The sequence below is a fragment of the Littorina saxatilis genome, unplaced genomic scaffold (genome assembly GCF_037325665.1).
Source record: "Littorina saxatilis isolate snail1 unplaced genomic scaffold, US_GU_Lsax_2.0 scaffold_1284, whole genome shotgun sequence".
In the NCBI taxonomy this organism is placed as follows: Eukaryota; Metazoa; Mollusca; class Gastropoda; order Littorinimorpha; family Littorinidae; genus Littorina; species Littorina saxatilis.
In genome coordinates this window covers 7611-33310 of record NW_027129465.1, presented here as the reverse complement: position 1 = coordinate 33310, position 25700 = coordinate 7611, and the positions used below count along the sequence as shown (strand labels likewise).

The window sequence follows — 25700 nt, the reverse complement described above, 5'->3', positions numbered from 1 at the left end:
AGTACACTTACAAGCAATGCAATCCAGATACATAGGTGGACACCGTGTTAAGTGCACTTACAAGCAATGCAATCCAGATACATAGGTAGACACCGTGTTAAGTGCAGTTACCGTAAAATCCCTAGCATAAGCCCACCCCCCCTGTGCACAGATTTAGGGCAAAATTGGGGGGTGGGCGTTTGCTAGGGATAGACCCCTTTGCACAAAGTAAGTTTTGTGCTCAACCGTGTAATTGAGTGAATACAAACCCCGAAAGCATGTAAGTTAGGTCGTGTGAGTAGAAGTGAAGGAAAAAAGAAGAAAAAGGACTTTGAGGCAAAGAAGGCCAACCATGAGAGAGAGAGAGAGAGAGAGAGAGAGAGAGAGAGAGAGAGAGAGAGAGAGAGAGAGAGAGAGAGAGAGAGAGAGAGAGAGAGAGAGAGAGAGAGAGAGAGAGAGAGAGAGAGAGAGAGAGAGAGAGAGAGAGAGAGAGAGAGAAAAGGACTGGCTCTTCTGAAAACAACCCGAGCATAGTCATTCATATAAATTTATAAAGTAAAAAGAAAATCGCCAGACCTTTGCAAGGACAAACAGTAACAACACAATTCCGGGAAAAAGAAACTTGATGAAATGTCGAAATGTCAACACCAATTAAGCCCTTTCTTTCTGTACAGGGAAGAAATTACACGATCGTCTTTGGAAATGAAACGTTAACTGAACTTGGATTTTGTCTTCAAAAGGCCCAATCTTTCTGAGAAAGAAAAACCCACAAACTTGGGAAAAAAAAGAGAAGAGAAACTCGAAAAAACATGAACGATGGGTGGGAGTGAGGAGAGGGGACAAAGAATAAGAACAAAGAAAAGAAACACTAAAAGGTAAAGAAGGGAAAAAAGATGACTTTTAGAACAGTCTGCACAAATCCTAGTGAAAGTGAGCCTATAGTCTCTTTGAAAAAAGCAGGGTGGGCGTTTGCTAGATAGTTACCCCTGTGCACAACTTTTGGCCCAAAGTGGGGGGTGGGCGTTTGCTAGATGGTGGGCTTATGCTAGGGATTTTACCGTACAAGCAATGCAATCTAGATACATAGGTAGACACCGTGTTAAGTGCACTTACAAGCAATGCAATCCAGATACATAGGTAGACACCGTGTTAAGTGCACTTACAAGCAATGCAATCCAGATACATAGGTAGACACCGTGTTAAGTGCACTTACAAGCAATGCAATCCAGATACATAGGTAGACACCGTGTTAAGTGCACTTACAAGCAATGCAATCCAGATACATAGGTAGACACCGTGTTAAGTGCACTTACAAGCAATGCAATCCAGATACATAGGTAGACACCGTGTTAAGTGCACTTACAAGCAATGCAATCCAGATACATAGGTAGACACCGTGTTAAGTGCACTTACAAGCAATGTAATCCAGATACATGGGTAGACACCGTGTTAAGTGCACTTACAAGCAATGCAATCCAGATACATAGGTAGACACCGTGTTAAGTGCACTTACAAGCAATGTAATCCAGATACATAGGTAGACACCGTGTTAAAATTAAGTGCACTTACAAGCAATGCAATCCAGATACATAGGTAGACACCGTGTTAAGTGCACTTACAAGCAATGCAATCCAGATACATAGGTAGACACCGTGTTAAAATTAAGTGCACTTACAAGCAATGCAATCCAGATACATAGGTAGACACCGTGTTAAGTGCACTTACAAGCAATGTAATCCAGATACATAGGTAGACGCCGTGTTAAGTACACTTACAAGCAATGCAATCAAGACACAGAGGTAGGTAAAGGTAAAGGTATTCCCATAACCATCTGGTCGTAGGGGAGAGAGATGTTAGAGATCTCCACTTTTCTGGGGGCCAGCTTTTTATGAGGGCGGTGCCCATCTCCTCTCCCTCGCTGCCTTTGCCTTCCCCGGCCCTGAATAGGGTCAGGTACCCATTTCCAGCTGGGTGGACTGGAGAGCGCTCGGAAAAATCGGGTATTTGTATTTGTCCCCGAGTGGGGGACGAACCACGACCTCCAGCGTGAGAGGCAAGCGCTCTAACCACTGCGCCACTCCGCTCTCTAAAGGTAGACACCGTGTTAAGTACACTTACAAGCAATGCAATCAAGACACAGAGGTAGACACCGTGTTAAGTACACTTACAAGCAATGCAATCAAGATACATAGGTAGACACCGTGTTAAGCGACCTTCCTTCCTCATTTACCTCTTCTTCTTCTTCTGCGTTCGTGTGTTAAAACTCCCACGTACACTCGTATTTTGTACGTGTATGACCGTTTTTAAATCGCCATTTAGGCAGCCATACGCCGCTTTCGGAGAACGCATGCTGGGTATGTTCGTGTTTTTATAACCCACCGAACTCCGACATGGATTACAGGATCTTTTCCGTGCGCACTTGGTCTTGTGCTTGCGTGTACACACGAAGGGGGATATGCCACTATAACAGGTCTGCACATAAGTTAACCTGGGAGATCGGACAAATCTCCACACTTAACCCACCGTCTTACCACCCCGCCACAACGCCCGTCCTCATGTACTTCAATTTCTGGAGGCTATTTCTATGCGATTTACTTTTTTTTTTAAATGGCTTTAAATTGCCTCTCGTGAACAAACATTTCCGTTCACAATCTGCTTTCACGCAAAGTTATTTTTCAGGCTATATCAAGATAACTTTAACTACAAAAAATAGTGAAAACAGTCTTCGATATGTGTTTAAATTAATAAAAATAAACATGGAGTTCAAACCTATCTGTATGTGCATAGTCGCAAGATCGTTTCTAAACTTGGCCAACAATGTTTTTCACAATTTTTTGTTGTTGATTTGATCTTGATATAGCCTTAAAATGAAAACAAACTGTGAACAGAAGTGTTTGTTAAACGGAGATAATTTGAAGCTATTATTTTTTTAAACAGTACATTACAAAGAAATAGCCTCCAAAAATGAAAACAAATAAGGAATAAAGGTTTTTGTACACGTTGTCTACATAATTATCTTGATTGCATTGCTTTTAAATGGGAATCTTTTTTTCTCAGAATATTTCACAATAAAATTTCAAGGGAGGGAATTTATATGCTAGAAAGAAGGAAAATGTCCATATTCAATTTAGCATATCTTTAAAATATGACACGATCTAGACTATAGTTTTTGTCCAAATGCTTTTAAAATGAGCGTTCTTTTTAAAAATCGTTATTGTAGCCCCTCAAAAGTGAAAGTTAAATGGAGCGATAGCACTGAACGCCTTATGGCCTAAAAGCTTTATACCACCTTTTACCATAATATTATACGGGAATTATATGGGCCATAATTTATAAGGAACATACATTGCAATCAACGAGTGTACTAAAGGCTCATTCTTGATGAGGGGGACGGATGGCCAAGGTGTGTTTTGTTTAGTAGGAGGAGTCTGCCCGGAATGCAGTTTTCAGTTTTATTGCGGGTTTGTGCAGTTTGCTTTGATATAGCTAAATTGTCCCTTCTGTCTCGCCAACGGCCCCACCACGTTGAAAACAGCTATTTTCGTCCGACCACCGAAGTTATCGAAAGGTCGCTGGTTCGAACCCGGGCCGGGACGCCGGCAGATCGCGGATTTGCGAATCCTAAACGCCAGTATGAAAGAGTGACGTCGGCGACCGTCCGAGACAGCTTCGGCTTTTTCCGAGCTCTGACGTAACATCTCGTGACGCGTCGGGATGTTTTCGTCTGCGATAACAAGCATGGACTGAAGGAGTCTGGCGCGAAGATGACGTCCGAGACAGAGAGTCCTGATATTTTCGAACAGCGTGTAATTGTGAGTAATTTTACGAATCAATGATGTCGATTGTTAGTTATATGCCTGTCTGTGACCAAAGTAAAATGTAACATTGAAGGTGAGATAGTCTGGCATCATGTGGGACATTCATGATTAGCGTGTTCACAAGTCAGCCTTGATTTTTTTTTCTCCTTTCCGGCGCCTTTCGTTGTGACTGTTAGTGTTTACTGCTCGGTCAGCGAACGGTCAGGTGATATTTGATTATCTATCAGAAGGCGCAGAAGCCAATACTGGGATTCACACCAGTACAAGTAATATAGACTAGAGCAATTTGCATGAAATTATTTTATACAACTCCTGCAATGCAACCGAGGGGTGGATTAAATCTAGTTGATTATTTTTAGATAAGTGAGAAATTAGAACGAACTACTTTGATTAAAACCAAAGTCACACGTGGATTATTCGAAGTAAGAATAAAGAGGGCTAAAAAATAATCAACACTAGAATTTATTTTTAGAACATTTGAAACCCAGACGATTGGACCCTGTTGCGGAAGAATACGTACAACGTTGACTCAAAACTGTAACAACAATGGCTGACGTGTATGAAGTACACGCATACCTCGCCAGGTTTGTTTCTGTGACGAGTCGACAGACGATGCCATTTGCTTTGTGTGTGTGTTTTTGTTGTTGCTTACTGTACGTGTAAAATCCAGTTCTTTAACAGGCAACAAACCTTGCACATTTCCAGAAGCTGCAATCTGAAGCGACCTATCTCTGATTCTAGCAGACGATCTCTCCAATGTTTAACACAAAATCAGCAAACTCTCCTGTCACATAGAACGTCCATTATATAGTGCAATGTTGAAATGAAGTTACCGGTCTGAAACATTTAGTCGTTTCTTCTGAGACAATCCTTGTTCTCTTATCATCTACAGATTTACCGCAGTCTTCACCACGCAAATTCACAACAGAAGTCAGACTTTCGAACATATATACGTAGGCAAGCACGATACGTCATGACGTCATATGATTCCTAGCATATTGACGTAATGCTAAACATCCGGTTATCCCGAGTTTTCTCCGTAATACATGTCCGTGGGTTTTTCAATGTTCGGTTATTTCCGTGGCTTCATGCGGAAAGGGAACCGTCGTCTGCTATCAACGACATGGACCATTCTGGTCCTTGCTGCTGACAAAAACATGATTTTAACACAGAATGTAATGTCAGAATAGCTATATAAACGCTATTGTGTTTTAATCGTAGCAATGGGGTCCGATATTTAGACCAGACAAGTATAATGCCGACGAGTCGGAGACTAAGAATAAAGTAAAAGAATAGGGACTATTTGAATGACGCGCATTTGACACTCTGAGTGATTAGGCTGAAATGAAATTGCGTACAAAATGTCGTCTGCATGACTGCATGTTCGACCCGTGTTGTTCGTTGTATAAATAGCTTAAACAATGACAACTCGTTGATTACTGGAAAATAAACCACTCGTGGGTATTTGCAGCCGCTTGGTAATTCACTCGTGTGCTCCGCACACTCGTGAATTACCAAGCGGATGCAAATACCCACTCGTGGTTTATTTTCCAGTAATCAACTCGTGGTCATTGTTTAAGCTCTATGTTACCAATATTCAAGAATCACAAAGTGTACAGTGGACACAAAATGGCGCCATCCTAGCTGTGAGTGACTGTGGCAATACTGGCATACCTCGCAAAGATGTTACCCCAGCAGCTCTTGGAGGATTCCTCAAGGCAAACACTTTGGGGAATTACTGCATATTTGACACAATGTGTTCTCTTTGAATGTTGGTGTGTTAATATTGTTGTGTTTAATTTTTAAATTAAGTTATTTAGTATTACTATTACATTACAGTCCACACAAAAACTGACAAAGAAAATGTTTGGATGAGACTGAGATAACAATCAATATCTCTTTAATGCTTGTTTTTCTTTTCAGGATCTTCTTCCAAGTGGGTACAAGTACCATGTTTCTCGACTGAAGGTGTTTTCCTCCGAAGCGAACTGTTTCCGGTTCAGCGCAGAGATTCGCATTCCCATCAGTAGTGCAGATGGTGCGAAGGAATGGGTTTCCCTGTTCCAGGCCTTGACTCGGGTTACCGGCTGAGAGCAACTGTACCTATCAAGGATTGCAAGCAGAGTCAAAACTTGTTCAAGACATACTACAGATGTCATCACAACACCATGCCTCGCTCCTCAACAGCTGACCAGCGTCTGTCATCGAAGAACACCTCATGCCCTGCTTTGGTAACCGTCATAGTCAGGAGGCAGTTCAGCAAGCTTAGCCGGTATGATTATGTTTTTTTGCGCATTAATCTCTTTTTCCACATTTATATTTATAGATTGATTATTAATGCCCAAACTTAGAGTCACTGAATTGTGCCAGGCTTATCACACACACATGCGCACACACACACACACACACACACACACACACACACACACACACACACACACACACACACACACACACACACACACACACACACACACACACACACACACACACACACACACACACACACACACACACACACTCTCTCTCTCTTCAGTCTGTTTTTTTGAGTAAATGTTTTTTTGAATCTTATGTTATGTAATTGTGTTCCTTGCCTGCAGGTCAAAGAACAAGGACCCCCTGCTGGCTGATTTTCCCACGCTTGTCCAGTTGGAGCACACCCACAACCACAGTCTCGACAGTGCTGATTTCTTCAGGCATCTAGATGTTTCTGATGCGACTGTGGACAAGTTCAAAGATCTGTTTTCGAGGGGACATTCACCAGCCAGTGCCCTGGAGCTGCACAAATTGGATCTCCAGCTGGAACATGGAGCAGACTACTTATTTCAAGCTGCAGACAGATCACAGTGTCCAGACATTTTTTTCTGCCACAGGTAAGCACATTCGGACATGGTCATACAATGACATGTACCTGTAATATACATACAGTGGAACCCCCTTTTAAGACCTCCAAATTTAATACAGGTCTCTTCCCTTTTTAAAGATTTTTTGTTCACAACATCTGTAAATTTAGCCCCATTTGAAGACTCCCTACTTTTTAAGGCATGTATTTCTCAGATTTTTGAAGATCTTTAACACTTTCTACCCCACCTATGTTTACCAAGCTTTTTTTTGTGCCGAGACCAGCTGTGCTGCAGCAGGTCACTCAGAATTGTAGAAACTGTGTATCAACCCGCTGGAATGCAGATGTTAGATCGACGTTACAGGAAGTGACTGAAGCTAGCAGTCTGAGTGGATATATATATATATATCAGTTCTTGGTCAGATAGAGCCATATGAGTGGGTACGGATATCCGTACCTGGGAGACAATGGGTTAAAGGGGGGTCCACAGTGTTTGTCAGGCCATCAAAATATCCGGTAAATGTGATGGCTACTTTTTCAGTCATGGCTAAAAGTTATATTAATCAAAATGTAATGTTCTGTGTGTGTTTGTAAAAACAACAACATGCATAATTTAGTATACAGTGGAACCCCCCTTGTAAGACTCATTTCTCAGATTTTCTGTACAGAACCTATGTAAATTTACCCCCATTTTAACAATCCCTCCTTTGTCAGACCTGATGTGTTTTGTCCAGATTGTTTGAGGTTTTAACAGGGGGGTTCCACTGTACCCAATCTTGTGTGTAGATTCTACCCTGATTTATGTCTGTTGGTTGCAGGGAGAAACTGAAGTGTGTTTACATTTTTTAATAAGGCACTTAACAAATGGTACAGTTCGCATCAAATAACCATGTTAACCAGTATTGGCGTTAACTGGTAATCACCGGTATTTTACCAGTTGAAATAGAAAATACCGGAAAAAATTAGGTGCCGGTATGACCTACCGGTTGATTTTTATAACTACCTTTTTTTCCCGCTGGTAAAGCAACAAAACCAGTACTACAAGTCTTACTGGTTCCAATGACCAGCCTACCTTTTTTTCTAGACTGTTTGCATCATACAGTTTGCGTAGCGGTTTGAACAAATACTAATGCCATCACTGTTACCAATATCAATTGATATAAATTATAATATTCTAAGATACGGTGACTGTAATTAACAAATTTCTCAATAGCATATGTTTGATTGACTAAATGGAGTGTACTTAATTTGTGCCTAAAAGTTAAAATGAAATACTATTAACGGCTTCTGTAAGATGGCTTACCCAAGACCTGATGCCAAAGAATGAGGGGGGGGGGGGGTGTAATGGAGAAAGATAACTTGCACATGGCGATAAACTTGTGTAGCGCAACAATCATGACTTCGCAGCCAGCAAGACCAAACCTTCATTGGAAAATGATAGCAACATTGTGAATGACACCGCTTATCTCTTTTTGTTTTAGGCTGTACAAACAAGTGTTTGAGAAACACTACGGGGCATCATCTGGCGAGAAGATGTTTACGGATGTAGAGGCGGCGTGTAAAGTCTACAACACCCAGCAAGGCAGTGAGTGCTGCAAGATGGAGAGGACAGCTAGTGGGAAACTCGCCATTGCCGTCTGCACACAATTGATGCAACGAGTTCACAAGCTACACAGAACCAGCGGTGAACTGGTCTTCGTGGATGCCTCTGGAGGAATGGATCGTTTTGACTGTCGGGTCTTCCTTCTGCTGACACACAGCTCCGCTGGAGGCCTCCCGCTCGGTTGCCTGATTGTGTCGTCAGAGTCAACCGAAGTCTTGATTCTGGCTCTGCAGCTCTACATGCAACTGGTTCCGTCAGATGCATTTTTTGGCAGAGGAGAGAAGGGACCAGAAGTTTTTATAACCGATGACAGTGAAGCAGAAAGGCAGAGTCTGAACAACATTTTTCCAGAGGCAACAACCATTCTCTGCTCGTTCCATCTCCTGCAGGCCACCTGGCGGTTTTTGTGGGATAGTAAGAACGGCATCCCAAAGAGCGACCGGCCTCACCTACTGGGCATCGTGAAAAACATGATGTATGCTACATCAGAAGATGATCTTCTTGAGGTTTTCTGCGCCGGACAAGTGGACAGTGTTGCTGCTGCACACACCAAGTTTCTCCACTACATGGAGAGACTTTTTGACAGAAGGAAGCTGTGGGCCATGTGCTACAGGGACAGTTTGCCAATCAGAGGAAACCAGACCAACAATTATGTCGAAGCAGCCATGCGTGTCCTGAAGGACAGAATCTTTGTTCGGACCAGGGCGTACAACGTTGTACAACTGGTTGACTTTCTCCTAACAAGACTCCCTGCCTACTACGAGCGACGCCTCATGGATCTGGCCAACGGAAGGAGGGATGTTACCATCAGCCGGCGGTACATTACAGGCAAACACACGATCACCAAGGACATGATCACTACACTTGGTGAAATGCTGTTTGAGGTACAAAGCGAAAGCGAAACAGGGAAGTCATATGAAGTGGACATGGCTACTGAAATGTGCACCTGCAAAGCTGGATTAACCGGTGCACCTTGCAAACATCAGTTTGCAATCACTGTGTACTATAATGTTTCGGCACTGAACTTTTTTCCAGTGAAAGACTCTCAAACCCGGTGCCATTTCTACACCCTGGCAACTGGCTGCACAAAACCCCCAGCAGGCTGGTTTGAAGCCTTGCTGGACAACCGAGAGGCATACACAAGATGATTAAAGAAGCCACAAGCACTTCAGAAGAACTCGTGCCAGCAATTCGCCACTTCACTCAAATGGTTGGTAAAATGACAACTTCCGCCCTTACATCAGCTCTGTTTTCCTTTGGCAAATCCACAGGCTGTGCCTCAGTAGTGCGCAGGGGCTTGATTCATGTGCAACCAACAGCCGTCGCTCGCCGGACAACACATGTGGGAGGCAGACGGTGTCTGCAATCCGGTCGCAAACCATCAGAGGCATTCCAAACTAGGCGAAAGAGGGAAAGGGGGGACTCTTCTCAGCTTCTCCCAAAAAGAAAGGCACGGAAGGCACCACATAACTTGAGTCAATGTGTTGCCAACAGTGAACACCTTGGGAAAAGTCACGCTTCAAAGTGGTGAATAAAAGAGCACAATGTAGATACATTTTTTAATCTTCTTCTGCGTTTTGAAACATTTTTGAGTCACTTGAGAAAAAGTGACTCTATGTAATCGGTCAGTGTTAGTCTGTCCGGCCGGCCGTCCGGCCGGCCGTCCGTAGACACCACCTTAACGTTGGACTTTTCTCGGAAACTATCAAAGCGATCGGGCTCATATTTTGTTTAGTCGTGACCTCCAATGACCTCTACACTTTAACGATTGTTTCGTTGACCTTTGACCTTTTTCAAGGTCACAGGTCAGCGTCAAAGGAAAAATTAGACATTTTATATCTTTGACAAAGTTCATCGGATGTGATTAAAACTTTGTAGGATTATTCTTTACATCAAAGTATTTACATCTGTAGCCTTTTACGAACGTTATCAGAAAAACAAGGGAGATAACTAGCCTTTTCTGTTCGGCAACACACAACTTAACGTTGGGCTTTTCTCGGAAACTATAAAAGTGACCGGGCTCAAATTTTATGTGAACGTGACTCATTGTGTTGTGAATAGCAATTTCTTCCTGTCCATCTGATGCCTCATATAATATTCAGAACTGCGAAAGTGACTCGATCGAGCGTTTGCTCTTCTTGTTATATTTGTCGGCAACATTTGTGTTTTCTGTGATGTGTTTTACTGTGTGCAAAATAATTTCTTGTATGATGTGATTTTAACTGTGTGCAAAATAATGCCCTGTATGATGTGTACAAGATAATGTCTTGTCGATGTAAGGTGTTTTCCTCCTGACAAAGCAACCGAAGAAGATATATGATACACTTTCAAAAGAAATAGTTTTCTGACACTTTTGAGTTTGTGGATATTTGCTGTTCTTAAGAAAGCGTGTTGATGTTGGATTTCCTTTTGTTGTTCTTTTGATTGTGTAGAATTATGCAGTAAAAAAAAAGGTGTTCCAGGAACTTTCAACAATAAGGGAGTTTGGCTTGGTTCTTGAGTAACAGAATTGCATGATTTCTTGATGGCATTGACAGTATTTCTTTGTGACTGTACATATATATGAATTTGTAGACCTTTAATGTGAGTTATTTGGTTAAGTTCTAACTGAGAGAATTAAGCAGCTCAAATTTGGACTGTTCTTGGCTTATTGATGGGGTTGAACAGTAGTGACAATGATTCTGATAGTGAAACTGTACAATTTGGTCTCATCCTTCCGACAGTACGTAACTCTTTCTATACTAAGGACCGCATATCAGGTCCCGAGGCTCACAACGCTTGTGTACTAAGGACCGCATTTGCGTTCCGCGAGTCGACCCCCGACCTCTAACCAAGTGACCTACAAACTCGCGGAACGCAAATGCGGTCCTTAGTACACAAGCGTTGTGAGCCTCGGGACCTGATATGCGGTCCTTAGTATACAAAGAGTTAAATTAATGACCAAAGTCATCAAATAATTTTTAAATGCCAGTTTCTGGGGAGAGACTGGGGAGATAATCTTGTATAAAATGTCTGCGGTTAGTCTTTTTTCTCTCTTTCTTCTGATATGTGTCGTCATTTGTGACTCGTGATAGAAAGCTGGAATATGTATGTTATAAATATAATATACATAAGGTATGTTTTTTCAGTATTTTTTTAATTTTTATACCAGTGTGTTAAAGGCACAGTAAGCCGTAAACCATCACAGATACAGTCAGGCTTTTACACACAGTACAAACACCCTTTTGTTTAAACACTCACCGCTTGAGAACATCCTAGGTGCCTTACGTAAAGAGCAAGCAATGTTCAAAAAAATTATGTTTGTAAATAATAGATTGACAGTTTGTTACACAAGCATTCTCAAATCATAAAAGAATCCTTTTTCATCAAGACAAAATCAGTACAATTTGAAAGTTTGAAAAAAGAAAAGCCCGGAAACGTGTCATCTTTCTCGTAGCAGACGACGGTTTTGCCTAGCGCCAGTTCCTCTGAACAGTAAATCGCCACCGCTCTAGTTCGTGTGAATCGCAGCTGTTTGTTGCGTTTAGATTCAGAGGTACACAATAACGTGCTGTTGCAGATAAGCTTACAGCGAGTCGCATTGAAATCACTAACTGACGACTACATTCTGAACAAAAGGAAACTGGACCACACGGGTTCACGATGGCTCAGGGGTAAGATATAACCACGCACAAAAATAAATTCTTTGAAAATTGCTCGCTCTTTACGGAGGGCACCTAGGATGTTCTCAAGTGGTGAGTGTTTAAATGAAAGCGTGTGTGTAAAAGCCTGACAGTATATGTGATGGTTTACGGAAGGCTTACTGTGCCTTTAATGGTTTGTTTTTGTTTGATATGTGCTTGAGGATGTTGATTGAATGATTTTCATTAAATGAAAGTTCAAACAGTGTACTGAGTTTCTGATTTGTGAAATGTAGTGGTGTATGAACTTGTGTGTGATGTATTATATATATCAATATCTATGTGAATGTGATTGTTTGCATGCATGTTCCTGTATGAGGGGCACCAGGGGTGGTATGCAAGAAAAAAAAGCCCAGCTAGGTGACAAGCACTGTTGTGAATTGACTGAAAGCTCATCAACACTCAACTTAAAAAAAAAGTAAAAGTTTTTTAAAAACCCACTCAACTTCAACCATACCAACCAAATGCTCAGTTCCCACCTAGTTGGACATTTTTTTGTGCACATCATCGCCTGGTTACCAATGCATGCATTACAAACACGGAAAATGGTATGACTAGAAAATGCATGAAAGACGTTTCACTTTTATTACAGGAAAGTGGTTCATATTGCATTCAGAAGAAAATAAATCAACATACAATGAATTACTTATCGCAAATACCCTGATCAGTGCATTCTCATTTGCATTGTCTGCTGCACCATGTTCAACGTTCACAGTATTTATGAACCAATTATATTCTGCAAAGTATGTTCTGTTTGACCTCAAACACAGCAGGTCATTCTCACCTGAGCTGACGAGAAGTTTTGAGCCCCACCTAAAAGAGTCTTTCCCTCTTGTAGTGGCTTGAAACTTTATTGCTAATACCAAGCAGCTCTCCAGGAGTTCTGTCTCATGCAGCAAATTGCACCCTGCACCCTGCCACAAACAGGGACAAATCAATTGCAGATAGATGTTCATTCTTGAGACATAATTTTCATGATAAATGTAGTAATCCAAAACTTGTGTATATTTCCAAAGATCAAGTAGCAATTAACTAAACAGTTGTGTGTGCACACCTAAACCACAAACAATTTTTTTGTTTTTTTGGTCTGTGCAAATATTCAGATGCTCAGGAACACATTCATTGACATATCTGGTTCAGTTTTAACTCACAGAAGGAAGTGAAAGATTCTGTGAATGAAATCAGGGCTCTAAATACTGCACAGGTACCTGGGTGTTCATTGCCTATAAATATAAATGGTATGTGTGTAAAAAATGTCTGTTTGTCTGTCTGTCTGTAAAAAATTCCATTTCAAACGGCAGAAATTAATATGTAAGCGCCTAGGGCTATATCTAGATTAGGCGCATAAAAAATGATCACAATAATAATAATAATAATGTGTCTGACAGTGACACACAGATTTTCAATCACTTGAGTGGAGTTTTTCCGATATACAAAGCAGATCTTACGTCATCTTTTGTTATTGCGCTATGACTGAGCATTTGTTCTTAAACTATGTCAGGGGTTCTTGCTGTTAAGTTTTCATGTTTCATTGCACACACATGGACACATCTGTGTCACAGAGAAAGAGACAGACATTTTCGCACAGAAGCAAACCCCAGTATCATTCTCATAGCAAGTGATCAAATACTGCTATTTCTCATGAGCGGTTGGTTCAGCAAAGGGTGCTGTATCTAGTAAACTTCCACTCCCTACTTTTGAGGGAAATCGGTGCATAAGCGGGGTGGGTGCCTACAAGGTACTTTACCATACTTATAAACGAATTTAGCTGCCTACCCTGATCCTTGGGTGCTTGATTCCATTTTTTTTTTTAATAGGGTTGTATTTGCCCTTAATAGTTTTAAAAATAAGATCACAGAATATAGTCATATTGTTGTTTGAATGTTCAGGATAATGCCAGCCCAAAATAACTCCACATATCCTATCCCTTATGAAAAGTTTTTATATTGCATTCTAGGCAAAAACCATTGCAATGTCTGTGGAAAATCTGAAATTAATTGCAAATCTGAACAGGATGTGTGTAATAAAAAAAGAAACCCCAAATGGTGTTTTTAACTTTTTGTCTGGTCAGCCATTTTCTATTGTTGGGCTATTTATAGCATTAAGCCAACTCACTTTCAACCAGGTGGAATCTTGTCCAGTGGTTGATGACCTGCCACCAGCCAGGGTTTTCATCCGTTGTAATGTATGGCCTTTTGGGGAGGCAAAAGTCATGTTGTTCAGAGGGATGATGCTGATCAGCTGGGGAAAACAATGTTATTTGTCTATATATTCAAGGGATACAAGTAGATAATTATAGCTAAGTCTTATGTATCATACACATAGTTATAACCTTTTTATATTTAGTCAAGTTTTGACTAAATATTTTAACATCGAGGGGGAATCGAAACGAGGGTCGTGGTGTATGTGCGTGTGTGTGTGTGTGTGTGTGTGTGTCTGTCTGTCTGTGTGTGTGTGTGTGTGTAGAGCGATTCAGACTAAACTACTGGACCGATCTTTATGAAATTTGACATGAGAGTTCCTGGGTATGAAATCCCCGAACGTTTTTTTCATTTTTTTGATAAATGTCTTTGATGACGTCATATCCGGCTTTTCGTGAAAGTTGAGGCGGCACTGTCACGCCCTCATTTTTCAACCAAATTGGTTGAAATTTTGGTCAAGTAATCTTCGACGAAGCCCGGACTTCGGTATTGCATTTCAGTTTGGTGGCTTAAAAATTAATTAATGACTTTGGTCATTAAAAATCTGAAAATTGTAAAAAAAATTAACAATTTATAAAACGATCCAAATTTACGTTTATCTTATTCTCCATCATTTGCTGATTCCAAAAACATATAAATATGTTATATTCGGATTAAAAACAAGCTCTGAAAATTAAATATATAACAATTATTATCAAACTTAAATTGTCCAAATCAATTTAAAAACACTTTCATCTTATTCCTTGTCGGTTCCTGATTCCAAAAACATATAGATATGATATGTTTGGATTAAAAACACGCTCAGAAAGTTAAAACAAAGAGAGGTACAGAAAAGCGTGCTATCCTTCTTAGCGCAACTACTACCCCGCTCTTCTTGTCAATTTCACTGCCTTTGCCATGAGCGGTGGCCTGACGATGCTACGAGTAAAATGGCATTGCGTTCAGTTTCATTCTGTGAGTTCGACAGCTACTTGACTAAATATTGTATTTTCGCCTTACGCGACTTGTATTTATTTTTGCAGCTAGCATGACGGAATCTTTCATGGCTGCGTCGGTGACTGAAGAAATAAAAATCCCAGTTAGGACAAGATTGCCAATTTGAGGACAAGATTATCTAGAGTTCTCTTCTTCTCTCACCAAGACGCCGTGTGCATGTCACTCATCTGACTGGACTGTGTCTCTAGCTGTTCGCGTCAGCTGACTCAGAGAGTGAGTGTCATTCACACTGAATATACACATTAAGATTGAGACGTGTGAATGTCACTCATCTGACTGAACTATGAGCGAGTTTTCGCGAGGAACAGGGTTGAGCTACGGTAGGGTCACTGCGCATGTCTGGTTTTTTTCTTCGCGGAAACGCTGTTGGGTTGTGTCCAGTCGCGTCCCTTGCAACAAGATGGCGACAAGCGCGTTACGGATTTACTTGTTGTGGATTTACTTGTTGATGGACGACGATGATGAACAAGCAGTACTGTTTTATTGTTGATGTGAATGTAATGCCAAAACATCGAACTATCGATTCGAACGTCAATGAAGAAGTGAGCGTGAAAATCGAGCGCAAAACAGCCGGGTAAAAGTTCAGGGCGCTAAAGTACATTTGAGCCGAAATCGCACCCAAACTCCTGTTGACCTCATTTCTTCCCAAAATAAACATCACTGCTAAAATAAAATGCATCCAACCCAGTATCCTTAATTTTTGAAAGGCTAAGTGATTTACAACAAATGTCTTCTCACAATCCGTAACTTTGTCAAAAAATATTTGCAGAAGTTTCTCACCTCGCCTTGGCAGCCATCTTGGAACTGGAGAGACCCTACGCAGGAAGCAAGGTTGAAAGTTGGTTAACCGGTGACGTCACTCCAGTCGTACTGGACCGAGTTTTTGCGACCTCAGGTTCGACTCGAGTCACCTTAGTTGACGCTAAAACTCGCTCTATGTCTCTAGCTGTTCGCGTCAGGTGACTCAGAGAGTGAGTGTCATTCACACTGAATATACACATTAAGATTGAGACGTGTGAATGTCACTCATCTGACTGAACTATGTCTCTAGCTGTTCACGTCAGCTGTCTCAGAGAGTGACTGTCATTCACACTGAATATACACATTAAGATTGAGACGTGTGAATGTCACTCATCTGACTGAACTATGTCTCTAGCTGTTCACGTCAGCTGTCTCAGAGAGTGACTGTCATTCACAGTGGTATGTCATTCACAAATCGACACACCTTCTCTGTACATGTTTAGGAAGAAGCTGTGAAAATATTCTAACATGAATATTTTGGAACTATAAGACAATACAAACTTAGGGTTAGTGTTTTGGAACACCGACAGTGCGGACTTCTGGAAGATTTTGTTTGTTAAACTATGCTTATATTGCGATGTTGGCACGGTGTGCTTGCTCGGCTGTTGCTCGCAATACTCATTCTTTACAGTCACTTTGGGTGGTAACAAGTTTTTATTCGGTAGCACAAAAGAAGAAACAAACACATTTCTCAGGTCAGTGGAATGGTTTATCAAGGCTATAGTAGGTGTTCATGTTCTCTCACCATTACTCTGTATGAACCAAACATAGCTGTGTTACCTATGCGCGGTATGTCGGTGTGTTTTAAATATGAAGAAGCCATGTTTTCTGCTCAGTGTACACACTGACTCAGATCGGCAGTGTTTCGCTTTCTCTCACCCCCCCTCCCCCCTCCCCCCTCCCCCCCCCCCCCCCCCGTCTTCACACACACACACCCAACCTCCTCCAAACATCTCTCTGTCTCTCTCTCTCTCTCTCTCTCTCTCTCTCTCTCTCTCTCTCTCTCTCTCTCTCTCTCTCTCTCTCTCTCTCTCTCTCTTAACAAATACTACAAAATGACACATACAACCAAAATCTCAGGGACAGCGCGGTATCTCTCTCTCTCTCTCTCTCTCTCTCTCTCTCTCTCTCTCTCTCTCTCTCTCTCTCTCTCTCTCTCTCTCTCTCTCTCTCTCTCTCTCTCTCTCTCTCTCTCTCTCTCTCTCTCTCTCTCTCTCTCTCTCTCTCTCTCTCTCTCTCTCTCTCTCTCTCTCTCTCTCTCTCTCTCTCTCTCTCCTCTCTCTCTCTGTCTCTCTCTGTCTCTCTGTCTCTCTGTCTCTCTGTCTCTCTGTCTCACTCTCTCTCTGTCCCTCTCTCTCTCTCTCTCTCTCTCTCTCTCTCTCTCTCTCTCTCTCTCTCTCTCTCTCTCTCTCTCTCTCTCTCTCTCTCTCTCTCTCTCTCTCTCTCTCTCTCTCTCTCTCTCTCTCTCTCTCTCTCTCTCTCTCTCTCTCTCTCTCTCTCTCTCTCTCTCTCTCTCTCTCTCTCTCTCTCTCTCTCTCTCTCTCTCTCTCTCTCTCTCTCTCTCTCTCTCTCTCTCTCTCTCTCTCTCTCTCTCTCTCTCTCTCTCTCTCTCTCTCTCTCTCTCTCTCTCTCTCTCTCTCTCTCTCTCTCTCTCTCTCTCTCTCTCTCTCTCTCTCTCTCTCTCTCTCTCTCTCTCTCTCTCTCTCTCTCTCTCTCTCTCTCTCTCTCTCTCTCTCTCTCTCTCTCTCTCTCTCTCTCTCTCTCTTAACAAATACTACAAAATGACACATACAACCAAAATCTCAGGGACAGCGCGTTATGACTCGAACCTGTCCCGTCCCAGAGCTCATAGCGAGTCTCTATGAGCGCGTCGTCAAGACTGATCACGTGACTGGCTGGAGGGGCGTGGCCAAAGTGTGCTGACTGTGTGTCACGATGAGCGAGTTTTAGCGTCAACTAAGGTGACTCGAGTCGAACCGGAGGTCGCAAAAACTCGGTCCGGTACGACTGGAGTGACGTCACCGGTTAACCAACTTTCAACCTTGCTTCCTGCGTAGGGTCTCTCCAGTTCCAAGATGGCTGCCAAGGCGAGGTGAGAAACTTCTGCAAATATTTTTTGACAAAGTTACGGATTGTGAGAAGACATTTGTTGTAAATCACTTAGCCTTTCAAAAATTAAGGATACTGGGTTGGATACTGTCTTGGTTTTAATGCATTTTATTTTAGCAGTGATGTTTATTTTGGGAAGAAATGAGGTCAACAGGAGTTTGGGTGCGATTTCGGCTCAAATGTACTTTAGCGCCCTGAACTTTTACCCGGCTGTTTTGCGCTCGATTTTCACGCTCACTTCTTCATTGACGTTCGAATCGATAGTTCGATGTTTTGGCATTACATTCACATCAACAATAAAACAGTACTGCTTGTTCATCATCGTCGTCCATCAACTCTCCACAACAGTAAATCCGTAACGCGCTTGTCGCCATCTTGTTGCAAGGGACGCGACTGGACACAACCCAACAGCGTTTCCGCGAAGAAAAAAACCAGCCATGCGCAGTGACCCTACCGTAGCTCAACCCTGTTCCTCGCGAAAACTCGCTCTGTGTCTATTTATCACAGCGTGGTGTGTGAATGTCAGTTAAAAGTCTGGAATTCTCAGGGCGTCGTCACTGTTGACTTGTGCACACATACAGTTCTGAACATTCCTTACGGTCTTCACTTGAGCCCAAAGTCGACAAAGTCCTTTTGCCAAACATTCAGCTCCGAAGCTACGTGAAGCATAATTCGCCAACTTTACTCAGTGAGGCTTCAGGTTACTTACTTCTCAGTACACTGAGATTGTTTTTGACTCTGTGTTCTTCTGCATGAAATGACTTGGTGTGCTTCTGCCTGATATAGCTTGGTGTGCTTCTGCATGAAATGACTTGGTGTGCTTCTGCCTGATATAGCTTGGTGTGCTTCTGTTGGATTTTACTTCGTGTTCCTCTGCATGATATAACTTGGTGTGCTTCTGCCTGATTTGACTTGGTGTGCTTTTGCCTGATTTGACTTGGTGTGCTTCTGCCTGATTTGACTTGGTGTGCTTTTGCCTGATTTGACTTGGTGTGCTTCTGCCTGATTTGACTTGGTGTGCTTTTGCCTGATTTGACTTGGTGTGCTTTTGCCTGATTTGACTTGGTGTTCTTCTGCATGATTTGACTTGCTGTGCCTCTGCCTGATTTGACTTGGTGTTCTTCTGCCTGATTTGACTTGGTGTTCTTCTGCATGATATGACTTGGTGTTCTTCTGCATGATTTGACTTGCTGTGCCTCTGCCTGATTTGACTTGGTGTTCTTCTGCCTGATTTGACTTGGTGTTCTTCTGCCTGATTTGACTTGGTGTTCTTCTGCCTGATTTGACTTGGTGTTCTTCTGCATGACAAAACTTGGTGGAATTGCCAAACCAGTCCCTATACCCAGCACATTCAGAAGCCAGAGAGTAATACGATATTCTACACGGCCCTGCATAACTGTGAACACTGACTGAAAGAAAGCTATTGTAACCAAGGCAAAATTGAACGCTGAATCGTTCTCGTAGGGCCACCTGGTTCTTTTGACAAGAAATATCAACAAGCAGCCAACAAACCAACCAACCCACCAACCAACCAGCCAACAAACCAACCAACCAACCAACCAACCAGCCAACAAACCAACCAACCAACCAACAAACCAACCAACCAACCAACCAACCAGCCAACAAACCAACCTGAACATCTGATCGTTTACTCACAGGTAAGATTGTATGTGTGTATGTGTTGGTTATATCCTTGATACACTGGCTGCATAGTTTAACGTCTGCTTAAATATGGTTTATTTATCGAATCAACTCAACTGCTAGCGTTCCAAAAAAACAGACTGAAAAAAACCCAAGAAAGGTAATCTTTTTGAACGTGTGCGTTTGTATATTGTTTATATTGATCAATAATTGAAGATCACAAATAGAGAAATAGTTAGAGATCGCGATAGGTAGAAAGAGAGAGAGAGAGAGAGAGAGAGAGAGAGAGAGAGAGAGAGAGAGAGAGAGAGAGAGAGAGAGAGAGACTAGAGAGAGAGAGAGAGAAAGAGAGAGAGAGAGACAGAGAGAGAGACACAGAGAGAGACACAGAGAGAGAGAGAGAGAGCCTAGAGGGAGAGAGAGATAGAGATAGAGAGAGAGAGAGACAGATAAAGAGAGAGAGACAGACAGAGAGAGACAGAGAGACAGAGAGACAGAGAGAGAGAGAGAGAGAGAGAGAGAGAGAGAGAGAGAGAGAGAGAGAGAGAAAATTAGAGTCAATAAGAGTAATGTGAAAGCGTTCTAAATGAACACTACAGGTGTAATAGAGTCAATGAGAGTAATGTGTAAGCGCTCTAAATGAATAGGACAGGTGTAATAGAGTCAATGCGAGTAATGTGTAAGTGCTCTAAATGAACACAACAGGTGTAATAGAGTCAATAAAAGTAATATGTAAGCGTTCTAAATGAACACGACAGGTGTAATAGAGTCAATAAGAGTAATGTGTAAACGTTCTAAATGAACACGACAGGTGTAATAGAGTCAATAAGAGTAATGTGTAAGCGTTCTAAATGAACAAGACAGGTGTAATAGAGTCAATAAGAGTAATGTGTAAGCGTTCTAAATGAACACGACAGGTGTAATAGAGTCAATAAGAGTAATGTGTAAACGTTCTAAATGAACACGACAGGTGTAATAGAGTCAATAAGAGTAATGTATAAGCGTTATAAATTAACACGACAGGTGTAATAGAGTCAATAAGAGTAATGTGTAAGCGCTCTAAATGAACACGACAGGTGTAATAGAGTCAATGAGAGTAATGTGTAAGCGCTCTAAATGAATACGACAGGTGTAATAGAGTCAATAAGAGTAATGTGTAAGCGCTCTAAATGAACACGACAGGTGTAATAGAGTCAATAAGAGTAATGTGTAAGCGCTCTAAATGAACACGACAGGTGTAATAGAGTCAATAAGAGTAATGTGTAAGCGCTCTAAATGAATACGACAGGTGTAATAGAGTCAATGAGAGTAATGTGTAACCAGTCTCTGTGGAGAGAATAACAAGCATTGACATTAACCAAGCGACTTTCATCATCAAATTGTACTTTGCTGTTTAATCATTTTTAAATATCATCCTAATGGCGTTGCCGTGAGGAACAACATTCTTTAAACAAAAAAATGTTTTGCTGACATTAAAATCGTTGATTAAATTCTCTAATGTTTACATAAAAAAATGATCCTTTGTACTGAATACACACATTTATATAATGTAGGTCTTTGAAGCCAAAACCTTTTCTGAGCTAGAGGACCAGCAAATTATGATAGTGTAACTTGCTTCTCTGAGCTAGAGGACCAGCAAATTATGATAGTGTAACTTGCTTCTCTTTTCTACTCTTAGTGTGACGTCATTCATTTCACTTCAGGCGCATGCACGCCACTCTGATGCAATTTAGGTTTTGTTTCTGTCACTGTGTGTGTCGCCATGTCAATCTGTGTCTATGTCTGTGTCTGCCACTGTGTGTGTCGCCATGTCAATCTGTGTCTATGTCTGTGTCTGCCACTGTGTGTGTCGCCATGTCAATCTGTGTCTATGTCTGTGTCTGCCACTGTGTGTGTCGCCATGTCAATCTGTGTCTATGTCTGTGTCTGCCACTGTGTGTGTCGCCATGTGAATCTGTGTCTATGTCTGTGTCTGCCACTGTGTGTGTCGCCATGTGAATCTGTGTCTATGTCTGTGTCTGCCACTGTGTGTGTCGCCATGTCAATCTGTGTCTATGTCTGTGTCTGTCACTGTGTGTGTCGCCATGTCAATCTGTGTCTATGTCTGTGTCTGCCACTGTGTGTGTCGCCATGTCAATCTGTGTCTATGTCTGTGTCTGCCACTGTGTGTGTCGCCATGTCAATCTGTGTCTATGTCTGTGTCTGTCACTGTGTGTGTCGCCATGTCAATCTGTGTCTATGTCTGTGTCTGTCACTGTGTGTGTCGCCATGTCAATCTGTGTCTATGTCTGTGTCTGTCACTGTGTGTGTCGCCATGTCAATCTGTGTCTATGTCTGTGTCTGTCACTGTGTGTGTCGCCATGTCAATCTGTGTCTATGTCTGTGGCTGTCACTGTGTGTGTCGCCATGTCAATCTGTGTCTATGTCTGTGTCTATCACTGTGTGTGTCGCCATGTCAATCTGTGTCTATGTCTGTGTCTGCCACTGTGTGTCGCCATGTCAATCTGTGTCTATGTCTGTGTCTGCCACTGTGTGTGTCGCCATGTCAATCTGTGTCTATGTCTGTGTCTGTCACTGTGTGTGTCGCCATGTCAATCTGTGTCTATGTCTGAGTCTGCCACTGTGTGTGTCGCCATGTCAATCTGTGTCTATGTCTGTGTCTGTCACTGTGTGTTGCCATGTGAATCTGTGTCTATGTCTGTTTCTGCCACTGTGTGTGTCGCCATGTCAATCTGTGTCTATGTCTGTGTCTGCCACTGTGTGTGTCGCCATGTCAATCTGTGTCTATGTCTGTGTCTGTCACTGTGTGTGTCGCCATGTCAATCTGTGTCTATGTCTGTGTCTGCCACTGTGTGTGTCGCCATGTCAATCTGTGTCTATGTCTGTGTCTGTCACTGTGTGTGTCGCCATGTAAATCTGTGTCTATGTCTGTGTCTGCCACTGTGTGTGTCGCCATGTCAATCTGTGTCTATGTCTGTGTCTGTCACTGTGTGTGTCGCCATGTCAATCTGTGTCTATGTCTGTGTCTGTCACTGTGTGTGTCGCCATGTGAATCTGTGTCTATGTCTGTGTCTGCCACTGTGTGTGTCGCCATGTCAATCTGTGTCTATGTCTGTGTCTGCCACTGTGTGTGTCGCCATGTCAATCTGTGTCTATGTCTGTGTCTGCCACTGTGTGTGTCGCCATGTGAATCTGTGTCTATGTCTGTGTCTGCCACTGTGTGTGTCGCCATGTCAATCTGTGTCTATGTCTGTGTCTGTCACTGTGTGTGTCGCCATGTCAATCTGTGTCTATGTCTGTGTCTGCCACTGTGTGTGTCGCCATGTGAATCTGTGTCTATGTCTGTGTCTGTCACTGTGTGTGTCGCCATGTCAATCTGTGTCTATGTCTGTGTCTGTCACTGTGTGTGTCGCCATGTGAATCTGTGTCTATGTCTGTGTCTGCCACTGTGTGTGTCGCCATGTCAAGCTGTGTCTATGTCTGTGTCTGTGTCTGCCACTGTGTGTGTCGCCATGTGAATCTGTGTCTATGTCTGTGTCTGTCACTGTGTGTGTCGCCATGTCAATTTGTGTCTATGTCTGTGTCTGCCACTGTGTGTGTCGCCATGTCAATCTGTGTCTATGTCTGTGTCTGCCACTGTGTGTGTCGCCATGTCAATCTGTGTCTATGTCTGTGTCTGTCACTGTGTGTGTCGCCATGTCAATCTGTGTCTATGTCTGTGTCTGCCACTGTGTGTGTCGCCATGTGAATCTGTGTCTATGTCTGTGTCTGTCACTGTGTGTGTCGCCATGTCAATCTGTGTCTATGTCTGTGTCTGTCACTGTGTGTGTCGCCATGTGAATCTGTGTCTATGTCTGTGTCTGTCACTGTGTGTGTCGCCATGTCAATCTGTGTCTATGTCTGTGTCTGCCACTGTGTGTGTCGCCATGTCAATCTGTGTCTATGTCTGTGTCTGCCACTGTGTGTGTCGCCATGTCAATCTGTGTCTATGTCTGTGTCTGCCACTGTGTGTGTCGCCATGTCAATCTGTGTCTATGTCTGTGTCTGCCACTGTGTGTGTCGCCATGTCAATCTGTGTCTATGTCTGTGTCTGCCACTGTGTGTGTCGCCATGTCAATCTGTGTCTATGTCTGTGTCTGCCACTGTGTGTGTCGCCATGTCAATCTGTGTCTATGTCTGTGTCTGCCACTGTGTGTGTCGCCATGTCAATCTGTGTCTATGTCTGTGTCTGTCACTGTGTGTGTCGCCATGTCAATCTGTGTCTATGTCTGTGTCTGTCACTGTGTGTGTCGCCATGTGAATCTGTGTCTATGTCTGTGTCTGTCACTGTGTGTGTCGCCATGTCAATCTGTGTCTATGTCTGTGTCTGCCACTGTGTGTGTCGCCATGTCAATCTGTGTCTATGTCTGTGTCTGCCACTGTGTGTGTCGCCATGTCAATCTGTGTCTATGTCTGTGTCTGCCACTGTGTGTGTCGCCATGTCAATCTGTGTCTATGTCTGTGTCTGCCACTGTGTGTGTCGCCATGTCAATCTGTGTCTATGTCTGTGTCTGCCACTGTGTGTGTCGCCATGTCAATCTGTGTCTATGTCTGTGGCTGTCACTGTGTGTGTCGCCATGTCAATCTGTGTCTATGTCTGTGTCTGCCACTGTGTGTGTCGCCATGTCAATCTGTGTCTATGTCTGTGTCTGTCACTGTGTGTGTCGCCATGTCAATCTGTGTCTATGTCTGTGTCTGTCACTGTGTGTGTCGCCATGTGAATCTGTGTCTATGTCTGTCACTGTGTGTGTCGCCATGTGAATCTGTGTCTATGTCTGTGTCTGTCACTGTGTGTGTCGCCATGTGAATCTGTGTCTATGTCTATGTCTGTCACTGTGTGTGTCACCATGTCAATCTGTGTCTATGTCTGTGTCTGTCACTGTGTGTGTCGCCATGTCAATCTGTGCCTATGTCTATGTCTGTCACTGTGTGTGTCGCCATGTCAATCTGTGTCTGTGTCTGCCTCTGTGTGTGTCGCCATGTCAATCTGTGTCTATGTCTGTGTCTGTCACTGTGTGTGTCGCCATGTCAATCTGTGTCTGTGTCTGCCACTGTGTGTGTCGCCATGTCAATCTGTGCCTATGTCTATGTCTGTCACTGTGTGTGTCGCCATGTCAATCTGTGTCTGTGTCTGCCACTGTGTGTGTCGCCATGTCAATCTGTGTCTGTGTCTGTCACTGTGTGTGTCGCCATGTCAATCTGTGTCTGTGTCTGTCACTGTGTGTGTCGCCATGTCAATCTGTGTCTGTGTCTGCCACTGTGTGTGTCGCCATGTCAATCTGTGTCTGTGTCTGTCACTGTGTGTGTCGCCATGTCAATCTGTGTCTGTGTCTGTCACTGTGTGTGTCGCCATGTCAATCTGTGCCTATGTCTATGTCTGTCACTGTGTGTGTCGCCATGTCAATCTGTGTCTGTGTCTGCCACTGTGTGTGTCGCCATGTGAATCTGTGTCTATGTCTGTGTCTGCCACTGTGTGTGTCGCCATGTCAATATGTGTCTATGTCTGTGTCTGCCACTGTGTATGTCGCCATGTCAATATGTGTTTATGTCTGTGTCTGCCACTGTGTGTGTCGCCATGTCAATCTGTGTCTATGTCTATGTCTGCCACTGTGTGTGTCGCCATGTCAATCTGTGTCTATGTCTGTGTCTGTCACTGTGTGTGTCGCCATGTCAATCTGTGTCTATGTCTGTGTCTGTCACTGTGTGTGTCGCCATGTCAATCTGTGTCTATGTCTGTGTCTGCCACTGTGTGTGTCGCCATGTCAATCTGTGTCTATGTCTGTGTCTGTCACTGTGTGTGTCGCCATGTCAATCTGTGTCTATGTCTGTGTCTGCCACTGTGTGTGTCGCCATGTCAATCTGTGTCTATGTCTGTGTCTGCCACTGTGTGTGTCGCCATGTCAATCTGTGTCTATGTCTGTGTCTGCCACTGTGTGTGTCGCCATGTCAATCTGTGTCTATGTCTGTGTCTGCCACTGTGTGTGTCGCCAT

At 42.9% G+C, this 25700-nt stretch overlaps 1 protein-coding gene and 1 long non-coding RNA gene across 2 annotated transcripts; one reads left to right on the top strand and one right to left on the bottom strand.

Annotated features, from left to right (window-relative positions):
- Window positions 1-5845: 5845 nt before the first annotated feature.
- Window positions 5846-9390, top strand: LOC138957735 (uncharacterized). The gene is made up of 3 exons (XM_070328791.1): window positions 5846-6069; window positions 6398-6670; window positions 8121-9390. Exons 1-3 carry the CDS (start codon window positions 5846-5848, stop codon window positions 9388-9390), a joined length of 1767 nt encoding a protein of 588 aa, XP_070184892.1.
- Window positions 9391-12493: 3103 nt separating this feature from the next.
- On the bottom strand, window positions 12494-14186 carry LOC138957736 (uncharacterized). The gene is made up of 2 exons (XR_011453162.1): window positions 14038-14186; window positions 12494-12836 (listed from the first exon to the last, which is right to left on the bottom strand). It is a non-coding gene; the product is annotated as an uncharacterized lncRNA (long non-coding RNA).
- Window positions 14187-25700: the final 11514 nt, after the last annotated feature.